The 22,851-nt window shown below is 46.3% G+C and overlaps 1 protein-coding gene and 1 long non-coding RNA gene across 8 annotated transcripts; one reads left to right on the forward strand and one right to left on the reverse strand.

Moving 5' to 3' along the window:
• Window positions 1–4,156: 4,156 nt before the first annotated feature.
• On the forward strand, window positions 4,157–10,495 carry LOC146403200 (uncharacterized). Of its 7 annotated transcripts, none has more exons than XR_014803284.1 (5): window positions 4,157–4,317; window positions 5,101–5,375; window positions 6,543–7,058; window positions 7,848–8,016; window positions 10,048–10,495. It is a non-coding gene; the product is annotated as an uncharacterized LOC146403200 (long non-coding RNA). The 7 variants fall into 7 exon arrangements; XR_014803287.1 differs by having other exon boundaries at window positions 5,245–5,375; XR_014803286.1 differs by lacking the exon at window positions 6,543–7,058 and having other exon boundaries at window positions 4,157–4,409.
• On the reverse strand, window positions 4,758–7,094 carry LOC146403201 (glycosylation-dependent cell adhesion molecule 1-like). Its single transcript, XM_084955840.1, is given in 4 exon segments — window positions 4,758–4,888; window positions 5,128–5,352; window positions 6,319–6,363; window positions 6,994–7,094. Coding segments are annotated over 4 exon segments (465 nt in total). The 5' UTR covers window positions 7,058–7,094.
• Window positions 10,496–22,851: the final 12,356 nt, after the last annotated feature.

The raw sequence follows: 22,851 nt of genomic DNA on the forward strand, positions 1-22,851 counted from the left end.
CGACCCATACCAGCTCACGGCAACGCCAGATCCTTAACCCACTGAGCAAGGCCAGGGACCAAACCCGCAACCTCATGGTTCCTAGTTGGATTCGTTAACCACTGCGCCACAACAGGAACTCCGGCAGTGCTTATTCTGTAACTGGCAGATGAGTTGCACTGAGCCGATAGGGGAGGAGAGACAGAGTTTAGGGCACAGAACAGCCTTGGGGTTAACTTGTATCTTGTTTGGATATAATTCAGGGGCCTTGGGAAGCAACAGTAAATAGGCTGGCCCACTGATTCTAGGAGGGCATGCAAAGAATAGTGATGAGAGCTTGTAATTTCATTTTTTTTTTTTTTTTTTTTTTTTGCCTCTCCTAGGGCCACTCCCACGGCATATGGAGGTTCCTAGGCTAGGGGTCGAATTGGAGCCGTAGCCACCGGCTTACACAAGGGCCACATCAACGCGGGATCCGAGCCATGCCTGTGACCTATACCACAGCTCACGGCAACGCCGGATCTCCTACCCACTGAGCGAGGCCAGGGATCGAACCCGCAACTTCATGGTTCCTAGTCAGATTCGTTAAGAACTGCGCCACGACGGGAACTCCCTGTAATTTCATTTTTATTTTATTTTTTTATGGCTGCGGGGTGAAGCGACTTGATGTGGGATCTCAGTTCCTTGACTAGGAATTGAACCTGGGCCATAGCTGTGAAAACGCCAAGGCCTAGCCACTAGACTGCCAGGGAATTCCCATGACTTCATTTTCTTCATCCAAAAATTGGAATAACTTTTTTTTTTTTGGTCTTTTTTTGCTATTTCTTTGGGCCACTCCCGTGGCATATGGAGGTTCCCAGGCTAGGGGTCAAATTGGAGCTGTAGCCGATTTGAATATCTTATAATGCATTTGGAAACCTGATTTTTTAAAAACAAATGATGCCACTTATTATCATTAATCATCTATTATATACAGCAGTGTGTATATGTTATTCCCACCCTCCCAGTTCTTCCCTTGGAAACCTGTTTTCAAATTTCCTGTTTGAAATATGTGTTTCTTTCCTCCTGCCACACAGTGAGAACTATGAAGATCAGGGGACTATAGGATATGGCCCCATTTGCAGGTCACGAGTGCCAAGTGTCTGCAGAGTGGGGACTGCTCTGATGCATGCTGGTCCCCTCTCTGCCATTCCTCCAGTCACACCTGGGGCTGACTGGACATCCCAGGCCTACTACCTCAAAGAATGGAGAAAAGAGAAGGCCATTCTGTGTTGGGGGGCGTTCCTGCTTAGATGTCCCATCTTTGCAGGAGGAGCAGGTTGGAGGGGATACTTTCCAGGCTACCTTTCCTCCCCTTGCTTAATCCCCTTCAGATGAGAGCCTGACAGGAGCTCCCCACCGCCCCCATCTGATCCATCAATGAATCAGGTGGGGCGAGGTGGGGGAAGGGGAGATTAGAAGGTCCCATTGACCTGGGGTCTCCATCCAGCTTTAAGAGCAAGCCCTGCATTTGGGGTTTACAGCACATCTGTCCAGCCATTAGGAAGGTGGATACTTTGCTTTGAGCCCTGCTAGGTAACAACTCTCCTCTCATTTTCTGTGTTGGTCTGAACTGGAGGATCACGAAGACGAGTCTGGGGCTTTTAACTTCCAAGACCCTTCACATTCCATAATCTAATCATCTCAGGAAACTTCCACTTCCTTCCCAGACTCCATAATCTCAGGCCCTTCTACCTCCTCTGTCATTTTTGGTCAGGACTTTTGCCTTGTCTCAAGATAAAGCTTGAGAAAGACTCAAAATGGAACTTTCCATCTAGGCAGGGAGATGTTTTTGGTGGAGATATGTGTTCTTGTTCTGGGGAGAGGGTGGGTAAACCAGGGAGAATGGGCCGGTGGCAACTTTCTATACCAGGACAAAGCAGAGGAAGGATGTGATTTCTGTCTGTCTCTGGCAATGAACCCACCTCACATTTCCTGAGCCAGCCCTGCTTTGCAGGAGGTCGATCACTCTGTTGATCGTCTGAGCCCAACTTTTTCTTTTCTTTTTTTTTTTTTTTTTTTGGTCTTTTCCAGGGCTGTACCTAGGGCATAGGGAGGTTCCCAGGCTAGGGATCAAATTGGAGCTGTAGCCACCAGCCTACACCAGAGCCACAGCAATGCAGGATCTGAGCCGCGTCTGTGACCTACACCACAGCTCACGGCAACGCTGGATCCTTAACCCACTGAGCGAGGCCAGGGATCGAACCTACAACCTCATGGTTCCTAGTCAGATTTGTTAACCACTGCACCACGATGGGAACTCCCCAACTTTTTATTTATTTTCTTGACAGTAGGACAATAGAGATCGGAGACGTCTCCTGAGTTGGAAAAACTTTCCACCTGTGAGCATTTTTTTTTTTTTTAAGCTCACGCAGACTACATCACTTCTGACTCTTTGGGTCACCAAATGAGTGTGGGTTTTTCCCTACCTAACAATTGTGTGACACCAGCTGGGTGTCCTAAATTTAACCCAGTTCTGACACTAGGTGCCTGGAGATTGCATTGGATCCCACAGATTAAGGGCTCAGACCCCTAAGTCTGTTTCCATTCCACTTCAGATGCTCATTGAAAGTCCAGGTTCTCACCTGTGTTTCTGACCAATTGGCTTTAAGTCAGAAGTTCCCATGATCCTCTCGTTGGGTTCCATTAATTTGTTAGAGAGCTCTTTTTTTTTTTTTTTTTCTGCCTCTCAGCATATGGAGTTCCTGGGCCAGGAATCAGATCAGAGTTACAGTTGGGACATAAGCTGCAGCTGCAGCAACACCAGATCCCCAACCCACTGTGCCGGATTGAACCTGCATCCCAGAGCTTCCAAGACACCGTTGATCCTGTTGTGCCACAGCAGGAACTCTGAGACGCTTAACATATCTACCAGTTTATTAAAGGATGTGAGATGTGGTAAAGGATACAGATGAGCAGCCGGATGGAGAGATACACAGGATGAGGTCTGGGAGGGTCCTGATGGCAGGAGCTTCTGTCCCCGTGGAGTTGGGGTGCATCGCCCTCCTGGGACATGGATGTGTTCCCAACCTGGAAGCTCTCTGAACCCCATGCTACTGGGATTTTAGAAAGGCTTCCTCATGTAGGCATGATCAGTTATTAACTCCATTTCCAGGCTCTCTCCCTTTTCTGGAAGTTGGGGGCGGGGCTGAAAATTTCAAGCTTCTAGTCATGGCTTCCCATCCAAGAGCCCCCCTAAAAGAACAAAAGATGGTCCTGGTGCTTTTTATCACTTAGGAATTTACAAGGGTTTTGGGAGCCCTGTGTCAGAGACCCAGTCAAAGACCAAATATTAGAACAAATGATACTCCTAAGGTTCTTATCACTTAGGGAATGACAGGGGTTTTAGGAGCTCTGTTCTAGGAATGGGAGGTTCGGGGGCAGAGATCAATTTATACATTTTCTTTCCTTCTCTTTCGCCTTTTCTTTTGTTATGGCTGTACCTGTGACATATGGAAGTTCCTGGGCTAGAGGTCTAATCAGAGCTTCAGCTGCAGCCTGCACCACAGCCACAGCAATGCCAGATCCTTAACCCACTGAGGAAGGCCAGAGATCGAACCCGCATTCTCAAAGGGACAGCGCCGGGTCCTTAACCCATGGAGCCACAAGGGGAACTCCCCTATACATTTTCTATTATCTGGCAGCTCCCTTCCTGCCATCCTATCGGCCCTTCAGTGAACAGCCTTCCCTCCATTTGTAAGGAGGGAAGATTTTTTTCCCCAGCCTCTTTTCTCCCACTGAGTCCCATGTGCCTTGACAGTGAAAACTGGCTGGGGTTGGGGGAAGCTGGCTGTATTAGGTAGACAAGTCTGGCACATAGTAAGCACTTGATGGGTCTTTGCTGAGTGGGCAGATGGAGTCACCTACTCTGAGGTGAAGCAGAAGTCTTGACAGATGACAATTTATTAAAGGATACAGATGAGCAGCCAGATGGATAAATACACAGGGTGAGGTCTGGGAGGGTCCTGATGGCTGGAGTTTCTGTCCCCGTGGAGTTGGGGTGCATGGAACCTGGAAGCTCTCTGAACCCCGTGCTACTGGGATTTTAGAAAGGCTTCCTCATGTAGGCATGATCAATTATTAACTCCATTTCCAGGAAGGTGGAGAGAGGACGAGAGGGCACAGGATGGGGCCCTGGGAGCAGAACCTGCACTGTCAGAAAATGTGCCGGGACTGGAAGAGGGAGCTTGGAGAACCAGGAGAGGGCAGCATCATGGGAGAACATTCTAGAAGGGGGAATTCCGTCTGCTGCCACAGAGAGAAGTGAAGAGAGGCAGGAGAGTCACAGGTGTGCTGTCGGTGAGCTTTGGGAGAGCGGTGGCTGCAGGCTGGTGGGTGGAACCAGGCAGACTGTGGACGGTCCTGTGCCTGGCGGATGAGTCCTGTGCCTGGTGGGTGAGGAACGTGTGGTGGGTGCGGAACCTGGCGGGGAGGTGGTGGTGGGGCAACGACCGGCGAGGTGGAGGAGGGGCAGCTGGAGGAGGGAGGGCTGAGGTATTTTGGGAGGTGGAGACTTGAACAGGTTTGTAAGCTGAGGAGGGGGAGGGGTTTACTATCAAAGGGCAACTAAGGAAGAATCCTGGCCGAGTGGGGACCGCGAGCCTTCCTTCTTGGCGCTATAAAGCCAACACAGAGCCAGGCTTGGGACGCAACGCTTTAATAAGGAATGTGAGGGGCTGAGAGATGATCGGGGGACACGCGGGTGCTATGGGCCTGCCTGGGATGTGGGCATCCCCTCCTTAGGGCCTCATGACTTCAGAGGCCTGAGGGAGTAGGCTTTTCAGATAGTTCATGGTTTCTTTCACTGTGTTTTCCAAATTCTTCCCGATTTTATGGCTGAGTTTAGCCAATTTTCCCTCTGAGGTGGTGGCTGGGGAATATTGGAAAAGACAGGGGCAAGGTAGTCCCACCCCCCCACACACACTCCAGCAAGGACTTTCCACTGTGCTGGCAAAGACAACCAACAGATCCTCTGATTTGCCTTTAATTCCTGTTCCCCCTGCTGCTCCTTTTCTCTTTCTAACCCCAGCTGTTCCCCCTTCTGCTCCAACCCTGACTTTTTGTGGCTTCCTGTTTTCCCAGCCTCTTCCCCTCTCTCCTGGCTCCTACCAGCCCTGGGAGTGAATCCTGTGGTCTCCTCTGATTGAAGGGCACTGTTTCTGAAACTCTGCTCCTGGGGCATGGGGTCAGGCAGCTGGAGATTCTATTTCCGTGGTGTCCTGGCAGATCGGATCACAGCATCCTCTTCAGAAACCAGCTCTTCACTGGAGATGGAAGCCTCCTTAGAAAGGTCCTTCTTGGAGACCCGGGGGTTGCTGATGATGAACTGGGCAGCTGGGACCAAGGAGATGGAGGAGGTGAGGGCAGAGAAAGAGCGTGGTAAGGAGCAGCCAGCCAGCACTGTGTCGTATCCCTTACCATGAAGAGGATATCAGGGTTGAGTCAAGGCCCAGGATTGATGTTCCATGCCAGCATCCAAATCCATGAGCACCTGATTTTGGATGCCTTTGAATAGGATTTGCACTTCTAGCAAATTCACCTTCTTAATGAAAAGAGATTAACTCTGCAAACACCTGTCCTGTGGTTTGGTGCATAGGAGGGGGTTCAATAAATTTTGTTTCTTTTCTTTTTTTTCTTTTCTTTTCTTTTCTTTTCTTTTCTTTTCTTTTCTTCCTTTCTCTCTCTCTCTCTCTCTCTCTCTCTTTCTTTCCTTCCTTCTTTCTTTGCCATGCCTGAGGCATGCAGGAGTTTCAGGGCCAGGGATTGAACTCCCAGCCACATCAGTGTTGACGCTGGATCTTTAACCCCCTGCGCCACCAGGGAACCCCCAAATATTGGTTCTTTTCCTCTGAATTTTGGGTAGTTCTTGAGTCTGCCTTCTCTGGCTTCTGTCAGGTAAATTGGTGGGGCTGGGCGAAGTTAGCCTGAGATTAAACCATGCTGATGGATAATCCACAATGACGGGTCATGGTCAATGGTCATGGCTTTAGGGCTGTGGGGGTGGGGAGCCTGGGGCCCAGGAGCATCCTTATCTCAAGGTGAGCTGAAACCTCTCACTTGCTAGGGTTCGGGTGTGAGATGTGGTCCCCACTCCCATCTCCAAGGACTATGCAGCGTGAAGTGCTGTTCCAATGGTTTCTGGCCCCTAGAGCTGGACCAATTAGTTTAGTGGGAAGGATTAACCCCCAGAGGGATTGTCTTTGCGCCACTTCCTCTTCAGATGGAGAGGCCATCATTTATGTACTGGACAGTCTTTTAGCACTACGGGCTTACTCTAAAGGATGCCAACATGAGACTTACAGGCAGCTGTGGGATGAGCCTCCATGTCGACTTCATCTTCTGGCTCTGAAAAATAAGGGGTTAACATCTCCAGAGGTCTTAAGACTTAAACATGCAAGATGCTCCAATGCACCCCCTCCTGCCCCAGCATTTTCCATCTCCCTTATCTTGCTCCATGTTTTTCTTAGCATTTCTAACATACTCTCATTTATTGAATATGCCTAATGTTTGTTTCTTCCCCTTAGAATGTGATCTCAACGATGACCGAGGTCTCTGCGTTTTGATAGTGTATCTAAAGCACCTAGAGCTAGGTGCCTGGCACAGAGCAGGTGCTCGGTAAATAGGTGCTGAATGCGTGCGTGCATATGTCTTGCCTTCACTGTACAGAGGGAGGCAGAGAGGTCCACAGAAGGATAGTGACTCTGCCTGGGGTGTCCAGCAGCATCTGAGGCTGGAATCAAATCTGAATCTCCATGGATCCATAGTCTGCTCTGATTTGGGTCCAGTTTGGCTCCTCTGGCCCCAGCTGCAGGCTTTCTGGGGTCATGGGCCCCAGATCCTTGCCTCCGTCTCCCAACCTTTCCACTCAGCACATGACAAGGATTAAGGAAAGCCCTTTGGAGCACTGAGGTCTCTCCAGCTGACAGCTCAGTGACCCTAGGGGACAGAAGGGAGTTTGATGGAAGCCAGACTCACCCTTAAGGACGGCGAGAGATGTGGACACCCAGCTGGCCAGCAGCAGGACGGCAAAGAGTTTCATGGTGGGGCTGTAGTGGGATCTGTTTTTCCGGGGAGGGGGGGGAATGCTTGGTGCTGCAGAGGGGGCCGCCTGGCAGGAGCCTTATTTATTCTGGGGTGGGGATGGGCTCTGGGAACCTGGTTCAGGGTTGGACCTGGGAACATTCCAGGTTTTCCTTCCTAAATTCCCTCTTCTGAATACATTTGTTTTTGGGAACTGGAGCTTCTGGAAAACCAGTTAAGAGGAAAGCAGGGTCCCCAGTATTCCCCCAGCCCAGAATGTGCCCAGGGGGGCCAGCCCCAGGCTCCACAGAAACTGCCTGGGTGTAAGCATCCCTTCTTCGTGATCCTTATTCTTGGTAGAATGTTACTTTTGTTTGCATGACCATTTAATTAATGTCTATTGCCCCCAGGAGAATGAGACTTCCATAATGCCTGGGATTACCTCTGTTTTGTTCGTCATTGTTTTTCTAAGTGTGGGCCAGCACTTAGAAAGGAGCTGACCCACAGTGGGGGCCCAGAATATATTAGCAGAGAGAATGAATAAAGAAAGAGCTAAGCTGTCCTCTAGGCTATGGATAAATCTCCACACATGTTCAGGAAGGAAAGGGCCAGGCTGTTATAGGAATTCCAGTTACAGGCCAGGCATTGTCCTGAGGTTGTTCACTTGGGATCTTTTATTTAACTCACGATGCTTGTGAAGTATATGTTATTTATCAAGGAAAAAACATGTTCAGGGAGGTGAGGTGACTTACACAAGGTCACACATCAGGGTGGATCCGAACTTCACACCCTATGTCTTACACATCCAGGGTCTGGTGGATCTAGAACGGGGCAAGATGGAGCAGCAGACAAAGAGGCATTGGGGACCTGGAGCCTGGGTCCAGGCCCGAGACTGAAGGACTTGACCTCCTGTGCCCTCCTCTGGCTGAAGGATTTGATGATCTCTCTGGAACCTGTTTCTGGATCACTTCCAAGAAGGTGGGGGCTGCTGCCCTGTGATGGAACCTCCTGTCCTCAGCAGGGAGCCTGGCTTGCTGGACACATGGGGGTCCCACAGAGAGTAAGGTCCCACCTGCAGACCACAGAGAGCTCTGGACTGTGCCAATCGAGCTGGGGCCTCCTCTATCTTGGGTAGCAGGGGTCAAGAGCCTGGGGGCTGGCAGTCAACCTCCAATTGCTCAGGCGCTGCTTGCTCCTTAGGCCAGTCTGAGAGGTGGAGGTGGTTTGTCTTGGGCTGCCTCCCACCTGCCCTTCAGCCCCGATTCCCTCCCTGAGCGGCCCCCCTACCCCCCCACCCACTGACCAGCAGCCTCCCTTCTCACATCCCCAGGGCAGGGACAGAAGAGGGCCTTCACAGTGTCCTTGGGGACATGGCTGCAGCCCTGCAGGCTTCTTTCCTAAGACTCCTAATAAGCTGCAAGTTTGGGTCTCCATCCTTTGCAGTCTAGGCTGTTTCTCACTGGTTCTCCCTGCCCTTTGGGCCTCCAGGCCGTCTCCGCTAGAGCCATTCTCTGTGCTAATGCTGGAGGAATCCCTCCAAGTCAGGCCACTTCCCAGCTCAAAAGTCTCTAATGACCATCCCTATCAGGAGGATAAAGTCCAAACTCCCTGGCCACGTGTTCAAGAAATACTATAAAACTGGATTGTGATTGCCTTTCTGACTTCATCTTATTCCCTGCTCACTGAGGCGTTATACCTGCTCAAGCAGAACCGGGCTTTCCTCTCGGTCTGCTCGCCAACTTCCTGTATCAGGACCCAGATCAGGTGACACCTCCCCAGGGAGTGCGCCCTACCTTCTCACTGGGACGCCTCCCTTGGTTAATCGCCGCCCCTCTGCTGTCCCCTGATACATTCTTCAGATCTTCATCTTTCTGTGATTCCCTCTCCCTGCTATTTCTGGGGTGCCTGCTATGGTGCAAGTTTTGGAGATACGGTGGGGAGCAAAATTGCCTGGTTCCCACCTCGTGGCCTTCGTTGTCCAGCATTTATCGCACTGGACTGTAAATTCTCTGTTTGGATCGATTGCTCCTACTGGTCAACTACCATTTTGAGGACCAGAGCGATCCTTTATCTCTGTATCTCAATTTATTTAACACAGATCCTAACACTTGCGAAGCGCTCCAGTCTGATAAATTGCATGAGTCAATGTGTCTGTTCAAAGCCGGCCCCTGGGGGATGTGTTTACCCTTTGTGGGCAGGGAGGGACCTCTGAGAGGCCTTCTTCTACAACTGAACAGTGCAACGAGCATGCATGAGTGTCTGCTGTATGCCAGGTATGTCATGCCTGAGCATCAGCACTGAGCAAAACAGACTGGATCCTTGCTCTTTCAGGTACGGTTGCCAGATGAAACGCAAGTCATTCAGTTACATGTGAATTTCAGAGAAGCAGTGAATACTTTTTTATTTTTATCTTTTTGTCTTTTCTAGGGCCGCACCTGCGGCACATGGAGGTTCCCAGAATAGGGGTGGAATTGGAGCTGTAGCCGCTGGCCTATGCCATAGCCACAGCAACGCCAGATCCGAGCCGCGTCTGTGACCTACACCACAGCTCAGAGCAATGCCGGATCCTTAACCTACTGAGCAAGACAGGGATCGAACCCACAACCTCATGGTTCCTAGTCAGGTTCGTTAACCACTGCACCACGATGGGAACTCCAGTGAATAATTTTTTAAGTATAAGTATATCTCAAATATTGGGACATACTTATACTAAAAAGTTGCTTTTTTGTTTTTCTGAAATTCACATTTAACTGCATATTCTGTATGTTGTTGGCCAAGTTTGGCGATCCTACCCCAAGGCTCCAGATCCACTTCCACCCTCTGCCATCTTGTCTCTTCAAGACAGAGCCTGGACCTGTGTGCTTAAGGGCTCAGGTGTAGGGGAGAGATGGATTGGAGGGGTGTCTAGGTGCTATGCCTGTAGCTCCCTTCTGAGAAAAGAGGTCACAGTGGTTCTTTACACATAAGTTTCCCATGACCCTGTTGTTCTGCTTCCTCCTATTTGGTAAGGAAGTCTGGGTCTTGTCCAGAGGCAGCCATCAACGGGCTGGACATAAGGAAGACCAGTGGCTGCTGAGGAGGCCTGGGGGAGAGACGTGTCCACTTCCGGTGCTCCATTCTGGATGGTCGCTCACCAAGTCAGCGAGATCCCTCTCAGGGAATTTTGAATGAGAGATGGGGAGAAAGAAAAACTCAACGAGATGCAAAAGCAATAGACGCAGAGGAGGAGAGGAGGAGGCAGAGAGAGGCTGGCAAGACGGAGAGGTTGATGCATGTGCAGCTCGCATCCTGGGGCAGAACCTGGATCAAGATGGCTGTCACCAGAGCAGCTGGAGGGGCCACAGCACAGTCAGGGTTGTACCCTGCACAGCCCTCCACCAAGGGCTGCTTTCCTGAACATCCTTCCCAGTGTCACTTGATGTAACCTGAATGAGTCTAATAAACTTGAAAAAACCTATTTTGTTTAAAAAAATTAGCTTTAAGTCAGAATACCTATGTCCCAGGGTCAGTCTGCCATTCCCTCACTGTGCAGCCCTTGGCCAGCCCCACTCCCTCCCTGGCCCTCATTCTCCTCCTAGCAAGGAAAGGAAGGGCCCAGAGGGACCTCCAAGGATCTCTAGGATTCCTGTTCCAGGAAATGACACCCCCTTGAGTCTTGGGTGGTGGCTTTTTGGAGACTGTCACTCCAAGAAGGAGAACAGCATCAGGCTGGTCAGCCTGGAACTTGAAGGCTCACCAGAATCGGCGGGGGAACTTGCCTTCCTCTCCATGTTGTAGGTCTGAGATGCAGCCCAGGAATCTGCATTTTTGGGGCCATGCCCATGGCATGCGGAAGTTCCTGGGCCAGGGATCAAACCCTCACCACAGCAGCGATCCGAGCGAGCCACAGCAGTGACTATGCCGGATCCCTAACCGCTAGACCACCAGGGAATTCAAAGAATCTGCATTTTTAAAACCAGTGTCCAGGGCACTTCTGATGTAGAGATGTTGAGAACGGCAACAAGCAAAAGCTCAAACTCTTTTTCTGGTGGGGATTTTGGGAGGCAGAGGGTCTATTCTTTTGAGTGTGTGTGTGTGTGTGTGTGTGTGTGTGTGTGTGTGTGTGAGTGTGTGTCTATTATTACTATGGTGGCTGCTGGCCTGGGGCATAGGGTGTTGGAGAGAAGAAGACTCACATCCTGTGAGGTCTGACCTTAATTAAGCCAGATTACAAGATGACTTAATTCTTACAACACTTGGCGGGGTAGTAGTAATAGCCTCTGGCAGACTGGGAAAACTGTGGCTTTTGAGGCCCATAGAAGTTGAGGTTCATAGAAGTTAATTTACCAGAGGCGACATAGATGTCAATGGGCATGGCTGAGATTTGAACCCAGAGTGGCCCCTGCGATCTGATTCCCAGGCTCTTTCCACAGTGCCCTCCCCACCTCCATCTGGAGCATCACCAGAGTCAACCCCACAGTTAGCCGCCGTAGACCCTTGGGTTCTCAGCCGGGCTCGATTTCACGCACGCTGTGCTATTTCCCACAAGGCCATGGACTCATCGGGGAAATCAATGTTTCTGCCTCCACATCCTTTGCAGACTGCGTCACGCCTGGGAGCAGTAGGGGAGCCGGTTGCTAGAACAGGGAGGAAAAGAAGGCCATTGACAGAGGAGCATGAAGGGTGACAGAGCCAGACAGAGCAGGTCCTCATGGAGGTGCGGGGTGCAGGGGGTCGGGGGGAGTCCGCTAGGGGCAGCCAAGCGCGGGAAGATTCCACTTCCAGGGGCCCTGGAGCTGGTTTCGGGAAGGGCAGCTTCCGGCGTCTTGCGTCTCAGTCGGGCTCCCGCGGTTCTTCCCGAGGGAGTCTCCAGGTCCCTGGTTCAAGGCCCCATGGCTGCCACGACGACGGCAGCCACGCCTAGTCTCTCCGCAGGAAGGTCTGAGTCTATCTTGGCTCCGCCTGGGCAGCCGGTGGAAAGCGAGCTCCACGCGGGAGATGGGGCCTCAAGGATGTTGCCCTCATCGCAGGCTGCTCAGTGCCCCCGCTGCACCCTGTGCTGGGTTGGGAGAGGGGGATGTCTTTGAACACCAAGAGTGCGAGAGCTGTAGATCCGATTGGAGCTGCAATTTCAACCTACTCTGCAGCTGCGGCAATGCCAGATCTTTTAATCCGCTGTGCTTGCTGGGCAGAGGATTGAACCTGACACCACAGAGACACCATCAATCCCCTGGCACCACAGTGGAAATGTGTGTTTGCGCTGAAATAAATATTATCTGATCTTAAGATCAATATTCTGCATTTAAAAATTTGCCTATGTGCTTTTGCCCATCTTTTGACTGTGGGTCTTTCTGAATTACTTTTTTTTTCTTTTCCGTTGAATTTTGTGTAATTTCTACAAACAAGGACATCCTTGTCCTAACCTCAATGCAACCATTAAAATCAGAAAAGTAACATTTGATACACTGTTGATACCTTATTACCGTCTAAACCACAGGCCCCATTTAAATGTTGCCAGTTGTCCCAGTAATGTCCTTGATGACAAAAGGATCCAATCCAAGATTCTGCATAGTCTTTAGTTGCCACCATTCCTCAGTCTTTCCTTGATGTTCACTTTTGAAGTTTACAGGCCAGTTGTGTAGAATGTTTCCCATCTTCGGTGTATCTATCTGATTTTTCCTCACAATTAGATTCAGGTTCTGCTTTTTTTTTTTTTTTTGGTCAGGAATAGCAAGTGACACTGTATTTTTCACATTACATTCTGTCAGGTGGGACAGTTTTGATTTGGCCCATTTTTGTGATGTTAACTTTGATCACTGATTAATGCGCCGTCTGTCGGGTTTTCTCCACTGGGGAGTAGCTCTTTTTCCTCTTCATAATTAATGAATATTTTGCGGGAAGGTACTTTGAGACTCTGTAAATATCCTATCCCTCATCAAATTTTTCCCAATTAGTTTTTGCACTCATTGATGTTTCTTGGCTGAATTCTTTATTCCTGTGATGGTTGCCAAACAATGATTTTCTATTTCAATCATTCCTTCTCCATTCATTAGCTGCCATTCTGCTGGAAGGAAAACAGCAGAATTTTTCACTTTCCCATTTATTTATTCACTTGTTTATATCAATATGGACTCATGACTTTCTCTTTAGTCAATGAATTATAATCCTGTTGCTATCATTATTTCTGGTTATTATTGTGATGATTATTATAATTATACTCTTATAATGTTTTTCTTTTCCATTGAACTTGGTTGCTCTGAGACAATTTGACAATGAGGGGACTGAGCTAGCCTTTTGGTTAACTTCTGTATTCTTTTGACATGTCCCCATCATTCTTTGAGCACTTTTTTACTTTCTAGCACAATAAGAAATTCCAGGCTCATCATGGACTCTCTCTACCCCATCTCTGGTCTCAGCCATTTCTCCAAGGGTTTCTGTCCTCTTAATGGTTCTTAGATACAAAAAAATAGGCTCTAGGTATGCTCACTGTTCTTGGGATGCTGCTGCTTCCAGGCCCTCCCATTGGTTCATATATATGTATGTTTCTAGGTACATTTTTATATATGGATGTGTGTTCATGCAAGTAAATAATACATGCACATTTATATCTAGATGCATATATACACATAAACAAACAAACAAATATCACTGTTGGCTCCAATTCCAGTTTGGAACCACAGAATTCAGGCTCAGCCACCCTGCAGCATATAGAGCCCCTTCTTACCTTGTTTGAACTCTGACACTTTGTCCCATGCTGGGTCACCGCATCTTTCCTGCTTATCCCCTGCCCCCACACCCTTGGGCAGAAATCTTCCTCATCTCACTCCAGTTCAACCTTGCTGGGCTCTACCTATTGGCTTTTGCACTGGATTATTGGGGAGGAAGGCCGAAATGCAGGCAAGCAGGAAGGAAGACAAAATGAAGCAGCTCCTTTGTCACTGATACATCTTTTAATCCATTGTTTATAGTTTGATTTTGCTTTGGAGCCAATTTGAGGATCTTTGCTTTCAATACAAGAATTTGTGCTATTTTATTTATTCATATGAAAAGTGTGTTCGGTACTCATTTTTTTCTTCTTCATTTGTCCTTTTGAAAATTATTTTTTATTTTATTCATTTATTTATTTTTTTTTGTCTTTTGTCTTTTTAGGGCCACACCTTTGGCATGTGGAGGTTCCCAGGGTAGGGGTCTAACAGGAGCTGTAGCCGCTGGCCTATGCCAGAGCCACAGCCATGCCAGATCCGAGCTGAGTCCACAGCCTACACCACAGCTCATGGCAATGCTGGATCCTTAAAGCACTGATCAAGGCCTGGGATCGAACCTGAAAACTCATGGTTCCTAGTCATATTTGTTTCTGCTTCGCCATGGTGGAAACCTCTGTCCTTTTTTAAAAAGCAGTTTTAAAATCTATGTTTTGCTCTATAATTTGGGTTTCTTTTTCCTTTTAATAGTTCTTCTGATAATAGAAAATATTTTTACTTTTTGTCTATTGATTATCATTACAATCATAACTTCAAATGATATACTCAGTGCTTTATTATTTAGAGTTGACTTTTTTTTTTTTTTTGGTCTTTTCTAGGGCCGCACTAGCAGCACATAGAGTTGACTGTCTTTACTAGCAATGGTTAAAATAGTGTATATATATTTTTTCCTTTCTTTTTAGGGCTGCACTTGTGGCATATGGAAGTTCCCAGGCCAGGGGTTGAATAGGAGCTGCAGCTGCCAGCCTATTCCACAGCCATAGCAATGCCAGCCAGATCTGAGCCACACCTGTGACCTAGACCACAGCTTATTGCAATGCTGGATCCTGAACCCACTGAATGAGGCCAGGGATCAAACCCGCATCCTCATGGATACTAGTTGGGTTCATAACCTGCTGAGGCACAATGGGAACTCCTAAAATAGTGTACTTTCTGATATATATGTGTATAAAGGAATATTATTCAGCTATAAAAAAGAATGAAATCTTGCCTCTTGCACCAACATGGATTCCTAGGGAACACCATACTCGGAGTTCCCGTCGTGGCGCAGTGGTTAACGAATCCGACTAGGAACCATGAGGTTGCAGGTTCGGTCCCTGGCCTTGCTCAGTGGGTTAACGATCCGTCGTTGCCATGAGCTGTGGTGTAGATCGCAGACGCGGCTTGGATACAGCGTTGCTGTGGCTCTGGCGTAGGCTGGTGGCTATGGCTCCAATTCGACCCCTAGCCTGGGAACCTCCATATGCCGCAGGAGCGGCCCAAGAAATAGCAAAAAGACAAAAAAAAAAAAAAAAAAAAAAAAAAAAGAGAATACCATACTAAGTGAGGTAAGTCAGAGAAAGACAAGTAGTAGATGATATCACTTATCTGTGGAATCTTAAAAATAATATAAAATAGAAATGGACTCAGAAATCAAACTTATGCTTACTAAAGAGGAAAGGGAGGGAGGGATAAATTAGGAGACTAGGATCAACAGATATACATTACTATACATAAAATAGACAAGCAACAAGGATTTATTGTATAGCACAGGGAATTATATTCAATATTTTGTTAATAACTTAAAATGCAGAATAATCTGAAAAATGTGTATAACTGAATCACTGTTGTACCTATGAAAGTAACACAATGTTGTAAATTAACTATACTTCAATTAAAAAATAACATATTTTCTCTTTCTCTCCTCCTCTTCACTCTCTGATTTTCTTTCTTTTTCTTACTCCTTTTTTTTTTTTTTTTTTTTTTTTTTTTTTTTTTAGGACCACACCTATGGTATAGGGAAGTCCCCAGGCTAGGGGCTGAATCAGAGCTGCAGCTGCTGGCCCACGGCCCCAGTAATGCAGGATCCAAGCTGTGTCTGTGACCTACACCACAGCTCACGGTGATGCCAGATCCTTAACCCACTAAGAGAGGCCAGGGATCGAACCTGCGTCCTCATGGATTCTAGTTGGGTTCATTACCACTGAGCCACAGTGGGAACTCCTTTCACTGGCTGATTTTCATGATCATAGTATTATTAATTTTAAGTGATTTCCTCTATATCTTTATTACTTGATTTAGCAGGTTAAAATAGTTTTTAATATTCCAACTATAAAGATTATATGTGTGCCTACTTATATTAACTCCACTCTTTTCTATCTCAACTATTCCTATTCTGATCTTTGTTTACATTTTCGTAGTTTATAACACTTACCTTCTGCTCTGTAACCATAATTCCCACAGCATTTTTAGCTTTTTGTCTTGTATTAAAGTGGACTTAACACTCACAGATAATCCTTTCACCTAGTTTTCTTCATGTCTCTCTTGGTTGGCTAGAGTTTATTGCCTAATCCTTTTTTTTTTTTTTTTTGAAAGAGTTCGTTGGAATGAAATTCCCTGAATTCTTGCATGCTGTCTGTTGCCTTTAGCCTGATAAAATAGTTTGATTAAGAACAAAATGCTTGGATCTCACTTATCTTCTCCTGGAGGACTATATAGGAATTTCTCCACTGTCTTTTGTTGCTGAAGTCTGGAGCCAGCCTGAATACATACATACATATATATACATGTAAATGCCCAGTGATTCTTTATCTTGGAAGATAAGGATCTTCATTAGGCCAGTCTCAGCGTTGGTTGTTTTAAATCAGTTTTCCTTTTAATCTGTAGATTCAAGTTTTTAATTTTTAATTGTGTAAAATACAGATCCTATAGAATTTATCATGTGGACAAAGAATGCCACCTGCCATATCAGCAAACAAAGTATGTAGTGGCCATTGAGCCATCAACCCCTACAGCTACCCCTGATGCTGAGACCTGAGGAGGGAACTTAGGATGGAAACAGTCGGGCTGCCTGCCACCAAGCCATCAGCCACTGCAGCTGCCCTCAGCAATGCACCCTGAGGGGATCCAGGATGGGCAAGAAGAGGATACTGGCCCTAGATGGTTAAGGTGTATATCAAAGGAATGATTTCAGTGACTCTTGCATCTTCCCATGCATAGAAAAGTACTAAGTTCATTAACTTGAGATGTCTGGTCTTCTTTCATTAACAGTAATCTTTTGATGTTATGACTATCCATTTTCTTCTCCTTGCAAAAACTCCTTTATATCCTGGCTCCTCCCTTACCTCTTTGCAGCAGTTGCTCAGAGCTATCTGAAGAGCTGACTTCCAGGTTTAAGTTCTCAGCAAGTCTGCTGAATAAAACATAATCCTCAACTTTTAGATCGTGCATTTTTTTCAGTCAAGAACCATCTAAATCTTTTTTTTTTTTTTTTTGCCATGTTTGTGGCTTGTGGAATATCCTGTGGTGAGAAATCGAACCTGAGCCATAGCAGTGACAACGTGAATCCTTAACCCCTAGGCCACCAGGGAACACCCTAAATCTTTTTAAGTGTACAGTCCAATAGTGCTAAGTATATTCATGGTGTTGCGCAACCCATATCCAGAACTTTCTCATCTTGCAAAACGGAAACTCTATACGCCTTAAATAACTCCGTGTTTTCCCCTCTTCCCAGCCAGATTCAAGTCTTTTTATTTTATTTTTTTATTTTTAAGAAACCCTGTTTTCAATTTTGTTTTTCTTTTTTAAGTGTTCAGTTCTTTTTTTTTCAGGAGCAGTCATTATACATAGGGTGGGTCTAGTTACACGTTAAGTTGTCCTTGATTTTGCTCCTCTGAATAAATCATAGTCTTCAGAGAAGTTGTCCTTTGCCAGCTCTGCCCATCATCTGGCATGACAGCACACTGTGTCAGCATCTTCCCTCAGTTTGGCTCCAATTTCACTGGACTTGGCAGAAGTGAGCCATAGTAAGTGTTATTTGGGGTTGTAAGTGCTTTCTATTTTCATCCAAAATAAGATTTACACATCTGTAGGTATTTTTTGTGCTGTAATCAAGTCAGTTGGTTTCAGAGATAAGACCTTGGTGGGCATATCTTTACCTCTGCTCATTACATTTGGAAATGTGTTTTGAGTGTTTTTTCTCCCGCATCCATGTCTGAACATCAAACTTCCATAACCTTAGAAAACAGGTTAAGTGATGGCAAACTCAGAAATAAACCTATTTTTAATTAAACAATTATTTGGGGTCATTTCATGAAATTTAGAGGGGGAAAGGGGGTAGAAAGTTGTGCTTAGCCCTGCATCTGGATACAGATGTGTTTGTGTGCACTTGGAGAGGTCTGTCCCACAGACCACTCTGTGCACTGCACTGCCCGCCCCCTCCAAAGAAACGTGTTTGAGTGGACGGACCCACACCACCAGGGGGAGCTGTCAGCTCCTTTTTTCTTGTGCGGTCCTCCCTAGGTATCTGCAGGGCATTACTTCCAGGGCCTCCCCCCGCCCCATACTCAGATTCTTGAATCCTCTGTATGAGATCGTGTAGGGTTTGCATATAGTCCTGCTCAATCATCTCTGGATTACTTGCAATACCTAATACAATGTAAATGATATGTAAATAGTTGTATATACAATGTAAATACTATGTAAATAGTTGCCTGGGCAGGGCAAGAATCAAGTTGTACTTTTTGGAACTTTCTGTAATTTGGGGGGGCACATTTTCAATTTGTGGCCGGTTGAATCCAGGATTGTGGAGCTTGTCTGTAGGAAGGGTGGACTGCCATCTGTCTAGGTCTTTTGGACTGCTGCCACTGTCTTCAGGGTTGAAAAAAACTGTATCTCAGCTGGGGTGTCCTCTGAAACTATCTGGGAAAACTTTCCCCCTGCATCAGGCTTTGTCGTGATCACTGTGCTTCTAAAGGCTCAGATATTTCGATGTGGGGTGGGGGATGTGTTGGGGTGCTGAATGGCAGCTCTCATGGCACCTGAGAATGGAGAGAATGGAGAAGTGCTGTTTGCAGGTATGAGCCTGAGCTACAGGACGCTCCTTCTTTCAATATGGACCACTGGTGGAGTTCCCATTGTGGCTCAGTGGACTAAGAACCCAACTAGTATCCATGAAAATGTGGGTTCAATCCCTGGCCTCACTCAGTGGGTTAAGGATACGGCATTGCTGCAAGCTTTGGCAAAGCTCATGGATGTGGCTTGGATTTGGCATTGCTGTGGCTGTGCCTGTGGCTGGCAGCTGTAGCTCTGATTTGACCCCTAGCCTGGGAACTTCCATATGCTGCAGGTGAGGTCCTAAAAAGAAACAAAATGAGGAGTTCCTTTTGTGGCTCAGTGGTAATGAACCCAACTGTATCCATGAGAATGCAGGTTTGATTCCAGGCCCTACTCAGTGTGTTAAGGATATGGTATTTCTGTGAGCTGTGGTGTAGGTCACAGATGCACCTTGGATCCCGTGTTGCTGTGGCTGTTGTGTAGACCAGCAGCTACAGCTCTGATTCAACCCCTAGCCTGGGAACTTCCATATGCCCTGGGTGTGGCCCTAAAAATAAAAAAAATAAATAAAAAGAAAGAAAATAAACAAAAAAAATATGGACCACTTGTTAGGCATCTGTTACCCGTCATGTATTAGGAATATTGAGACGATTCTCACATAGACCTACCTCCAAAGGTTACCTATCTGATGAAGAGGTAACATACATGCAAAAAATATGCCCTGAAAATAGAGATATGTAGTGAGACTGACAGTGGGATTTTCTCTTTTTTACTATAATGCAAGTGAAACTGAAGGCAGTCATCTGTTAGGAGGCCTTAACCAAAACTTGCTTTATAAGTAATATCCTGTAACCTGCCTTCACTGACTAAACTCGCTTTAGTTATTTTGGCAAGTTTCATACCCTTTAAATTTCATGCAGCCTAGGTTATATATCACAAGATGACTTAACCACCCCCTGTAGATGATACTTCTGACATATGAGTTGCTACAGTAGTGGCTGCTTAAGTTGTTTTTTCAGGAACATGGAGTCAGCTCTTGTCCAGTTTGAGCTGGCTAAGACAGGTGGGGACCACCACTTTAAACCGAGTCTTTGCAAGTGTGACATCAATGACATTTTGATGTCAAAGGGCCAAAAACTCCACCTTCAGATCATGATAAAAAAGCCTTTTTTTTTTTTGTCATTTTCTAGGGCTACTTCCCGGGGCATACAGAGGTTCCCAGGCTAGGGGTCGAATAGGAGCCGTAGCCACCAGCCTCCACCACAGCCACAGCAACACGGGATCTGAGATGCATCTGCAACCTACACCACAGCTCATGGCAACGCCGGATCCTTAACCCACTGAGTGAGGCCAGGGACTGAACCTGCAACCTCATGGTTCCTAGTCGGATTCATTAACCACTGTGCCACGATGGAAACTCCTCCAAAAAAGCCATTTTCTTAACATGCATCCCATGAAGAAGCATGCAACTCAGACATACCTGTGCAGAAATTGATTGCCTTGCTTTTCCGGACCTCCAGTCACTTTTCTCCCCACCTCAGACCACCCTGCTCCTCTGGCGCATAGATATTCCAAGCCTCTTGCCATTGGGGAGGCAGATTTGAGATCTATTTTCCACACTTAGCTGCCTTGTGAATACATTCTTTCTTTGCTGCAAACCTCTTGGTGTCTTGGCATGTGGCTTGCTGTGTGTCTACTTCAAAGATATTTTATTTATTTATTTATTTATTTTGCTTTTTAGGACCACACCCCTGTCATATGGAAAGTCCCAGACTAGGGGTTGAATCAGAGCTACAGCTGCCAGCTACTGCCACAGCCTCAGCCACAGCAGTGCGGGATCCGAGCTGTGTCTGGAACCTACACCACAGTTCACAGCAAAGCCAGATCGTTAACACACTGAGTGAGGCTGGGGATCCAACCTGCATCCTCATGGATCCTAGTTGGGTTCATTAACCACTGAGCCACAAAGGGAACTCCCAAAGACGGTTATCTTGAATAAATTCAATTGCCAGCCCCAGAACTAGATGAAGAACCAGGCCACCTCCCCCAGAGAGGCTACTTTGTTCTAGAGATCTTGGCTGATTTTGATAGCTGACCTTTTGGGTCACTTGTTTTTTCTCTTCCCGTGCTTTAAATTCCTCCTCTTAGGTTTTAAATTCACCAATAATGAGTAAGCCCTCAAAACCTTAGGCCTTCCAGAGAAAACAACGACTCGCAAAGACACGTGTACTCCGATGTTCACTGCAGCACTATTTGCAATAGCCGAGACATGGAAACAACCTAAATGTCCATCGATAGAGGAGTGGATCAAGAAGATGTGGTACATATACACAATGGAATATTACTCAGCCGTTAAAGGGAACGAAATACCGGCATTTTTAGCAACATGGATGGACCTAGAAATTATCATGCTAAGTGAAGTCAGCCATACAATGGGACACCGACATCAAATGCTTTCACTGCCATGTGGAATCTGAAAAAAGGACAGACGGAGCTTCTTTGCAGAATAGATGCTGACTCAGACGTTGAAAAACTTTTGGTCTCCTGAGGAGACAGTTTGGGGGGTGGGGGGATGCACTGGGGTTGTGGGATGGAAATCCTGTGAAATCAGATTGTGATGATCATTATACAACTACAGATGTGATAAATTCATTTGAGTAGTGAAAAATGACAACAACAACAACAAAAAACCCTTAGGCCTGCACTCTTAGCCCCAGTAAAAGAGGAACCACAGGTCTTCATCCCTCCATTCCCTCCCCCAATTCCACTCCCACCCCTGCAACGTGAATGCACTCTCTGGTCCCAGGTGTGCCATGTAATTTCCAGATCCTGTAAATAATAAATCGCCCCCACCCCTGCCAAAGTTTCCTGATTGTTATTGCTGAAGGGCATCTTACAATCATCCTAAGAACCACAAGGGGTGGTCCAGCACAACATTGGTTAGTGATAGGCTGAAACAAGCACAAAAAAAGAGGATGGGAACATTCATTTCACAGGATGAGAATGGAGAGGTGGGCAAAAGTGGTGAATTCTTTGAATATTCCACTCATATTTATGGAGTATGTTATGCCTGTATGTTCTAAGCATCGTCTTAAGCTTTGTGGATGCAGCAGTGAAAAGAACAGAAATCTTCACGCTTATGGTGCTTTAGTTCTCATGAAGAAAACAGACAAATAAGTATATTATAAGGTATATAGTGAGAAATGCAATGAGATACATACATTCTAGAGATCTGCTCTACAAAATAATGCCAAGTGTTAACAATGTGTTGTTGGCACCTGAAACTTAAGAGGGTAGATCTCATGCTAAGATGCTGTGTCCTTAACACACACACACACACACACACACACACACACGGAAAGGAGACATAAGAAATCTTTCAGAGGTGATGGGTATGTTTTTACCTTAATTGTGGTGTAATGTTATCATGGGTGCGTGCATATGTCCAAACTCACCGAAATGTGTATATGAAATATGTGCAACTTTTAAAAAACATCTTAACTACACCTCAAAAAGCTAAGGAAAAAAGAAATGATAAGGACAAAAATAAAGTAGAGAATATGTTGGAGAAAGTTGTGATTTTAGACAGGCTCGGCAGGAGAGGTCTCTCTGAGAGTGACATTTGAACCAAAGATCTGGCAGCAGTGAGACGGTGAGCCATTAGATTACGTGTCAGATATTAATGTATGTCCTTTGCAATGATTTAAACCCTGAATAAAAAGTTCCAGATGCCAGCTTAACATGTGTGAAGGGGTTTTAAAAACTTAGCTTAAAAAATTTCTTTTAGAATAAATTATAGGAAAGAGAAATTAGCAAAACAAACCCCATTCACAATAGCATCAAACAGAATAAAATGCTTAGGGATAAATTTTACGAAGGAGGAGAAAAATCTGTGTGCTAAAAACTTAAGACTTTATAAATATGATGGAGTATTATACAGCCATGAGAAAGAAGGAAAACCTGCCATTTGCATCCGCTTGGATGGACCTTGAGGGCATTATGCTAAGTGAAATAAGTCAGACGGAGAAAGACAAATACT

The sequence above is a fragment of the Sus scrofa genome, chromosome 5, assembly GCF_054392235.1.
Source record: "Sus scrofa isolate SSC_HxYL_T2T_F1_AM1 chromosome 5, Sscrofa_HxYL_maternal_Yorkshire_Landrace_v2.0, whole genome shotgun sequence".
NCBI lineage: Eukaryota > Metazoa > Chordata > Mammalia > Artiodactyla > Suidae > Sus > Sus scrofa.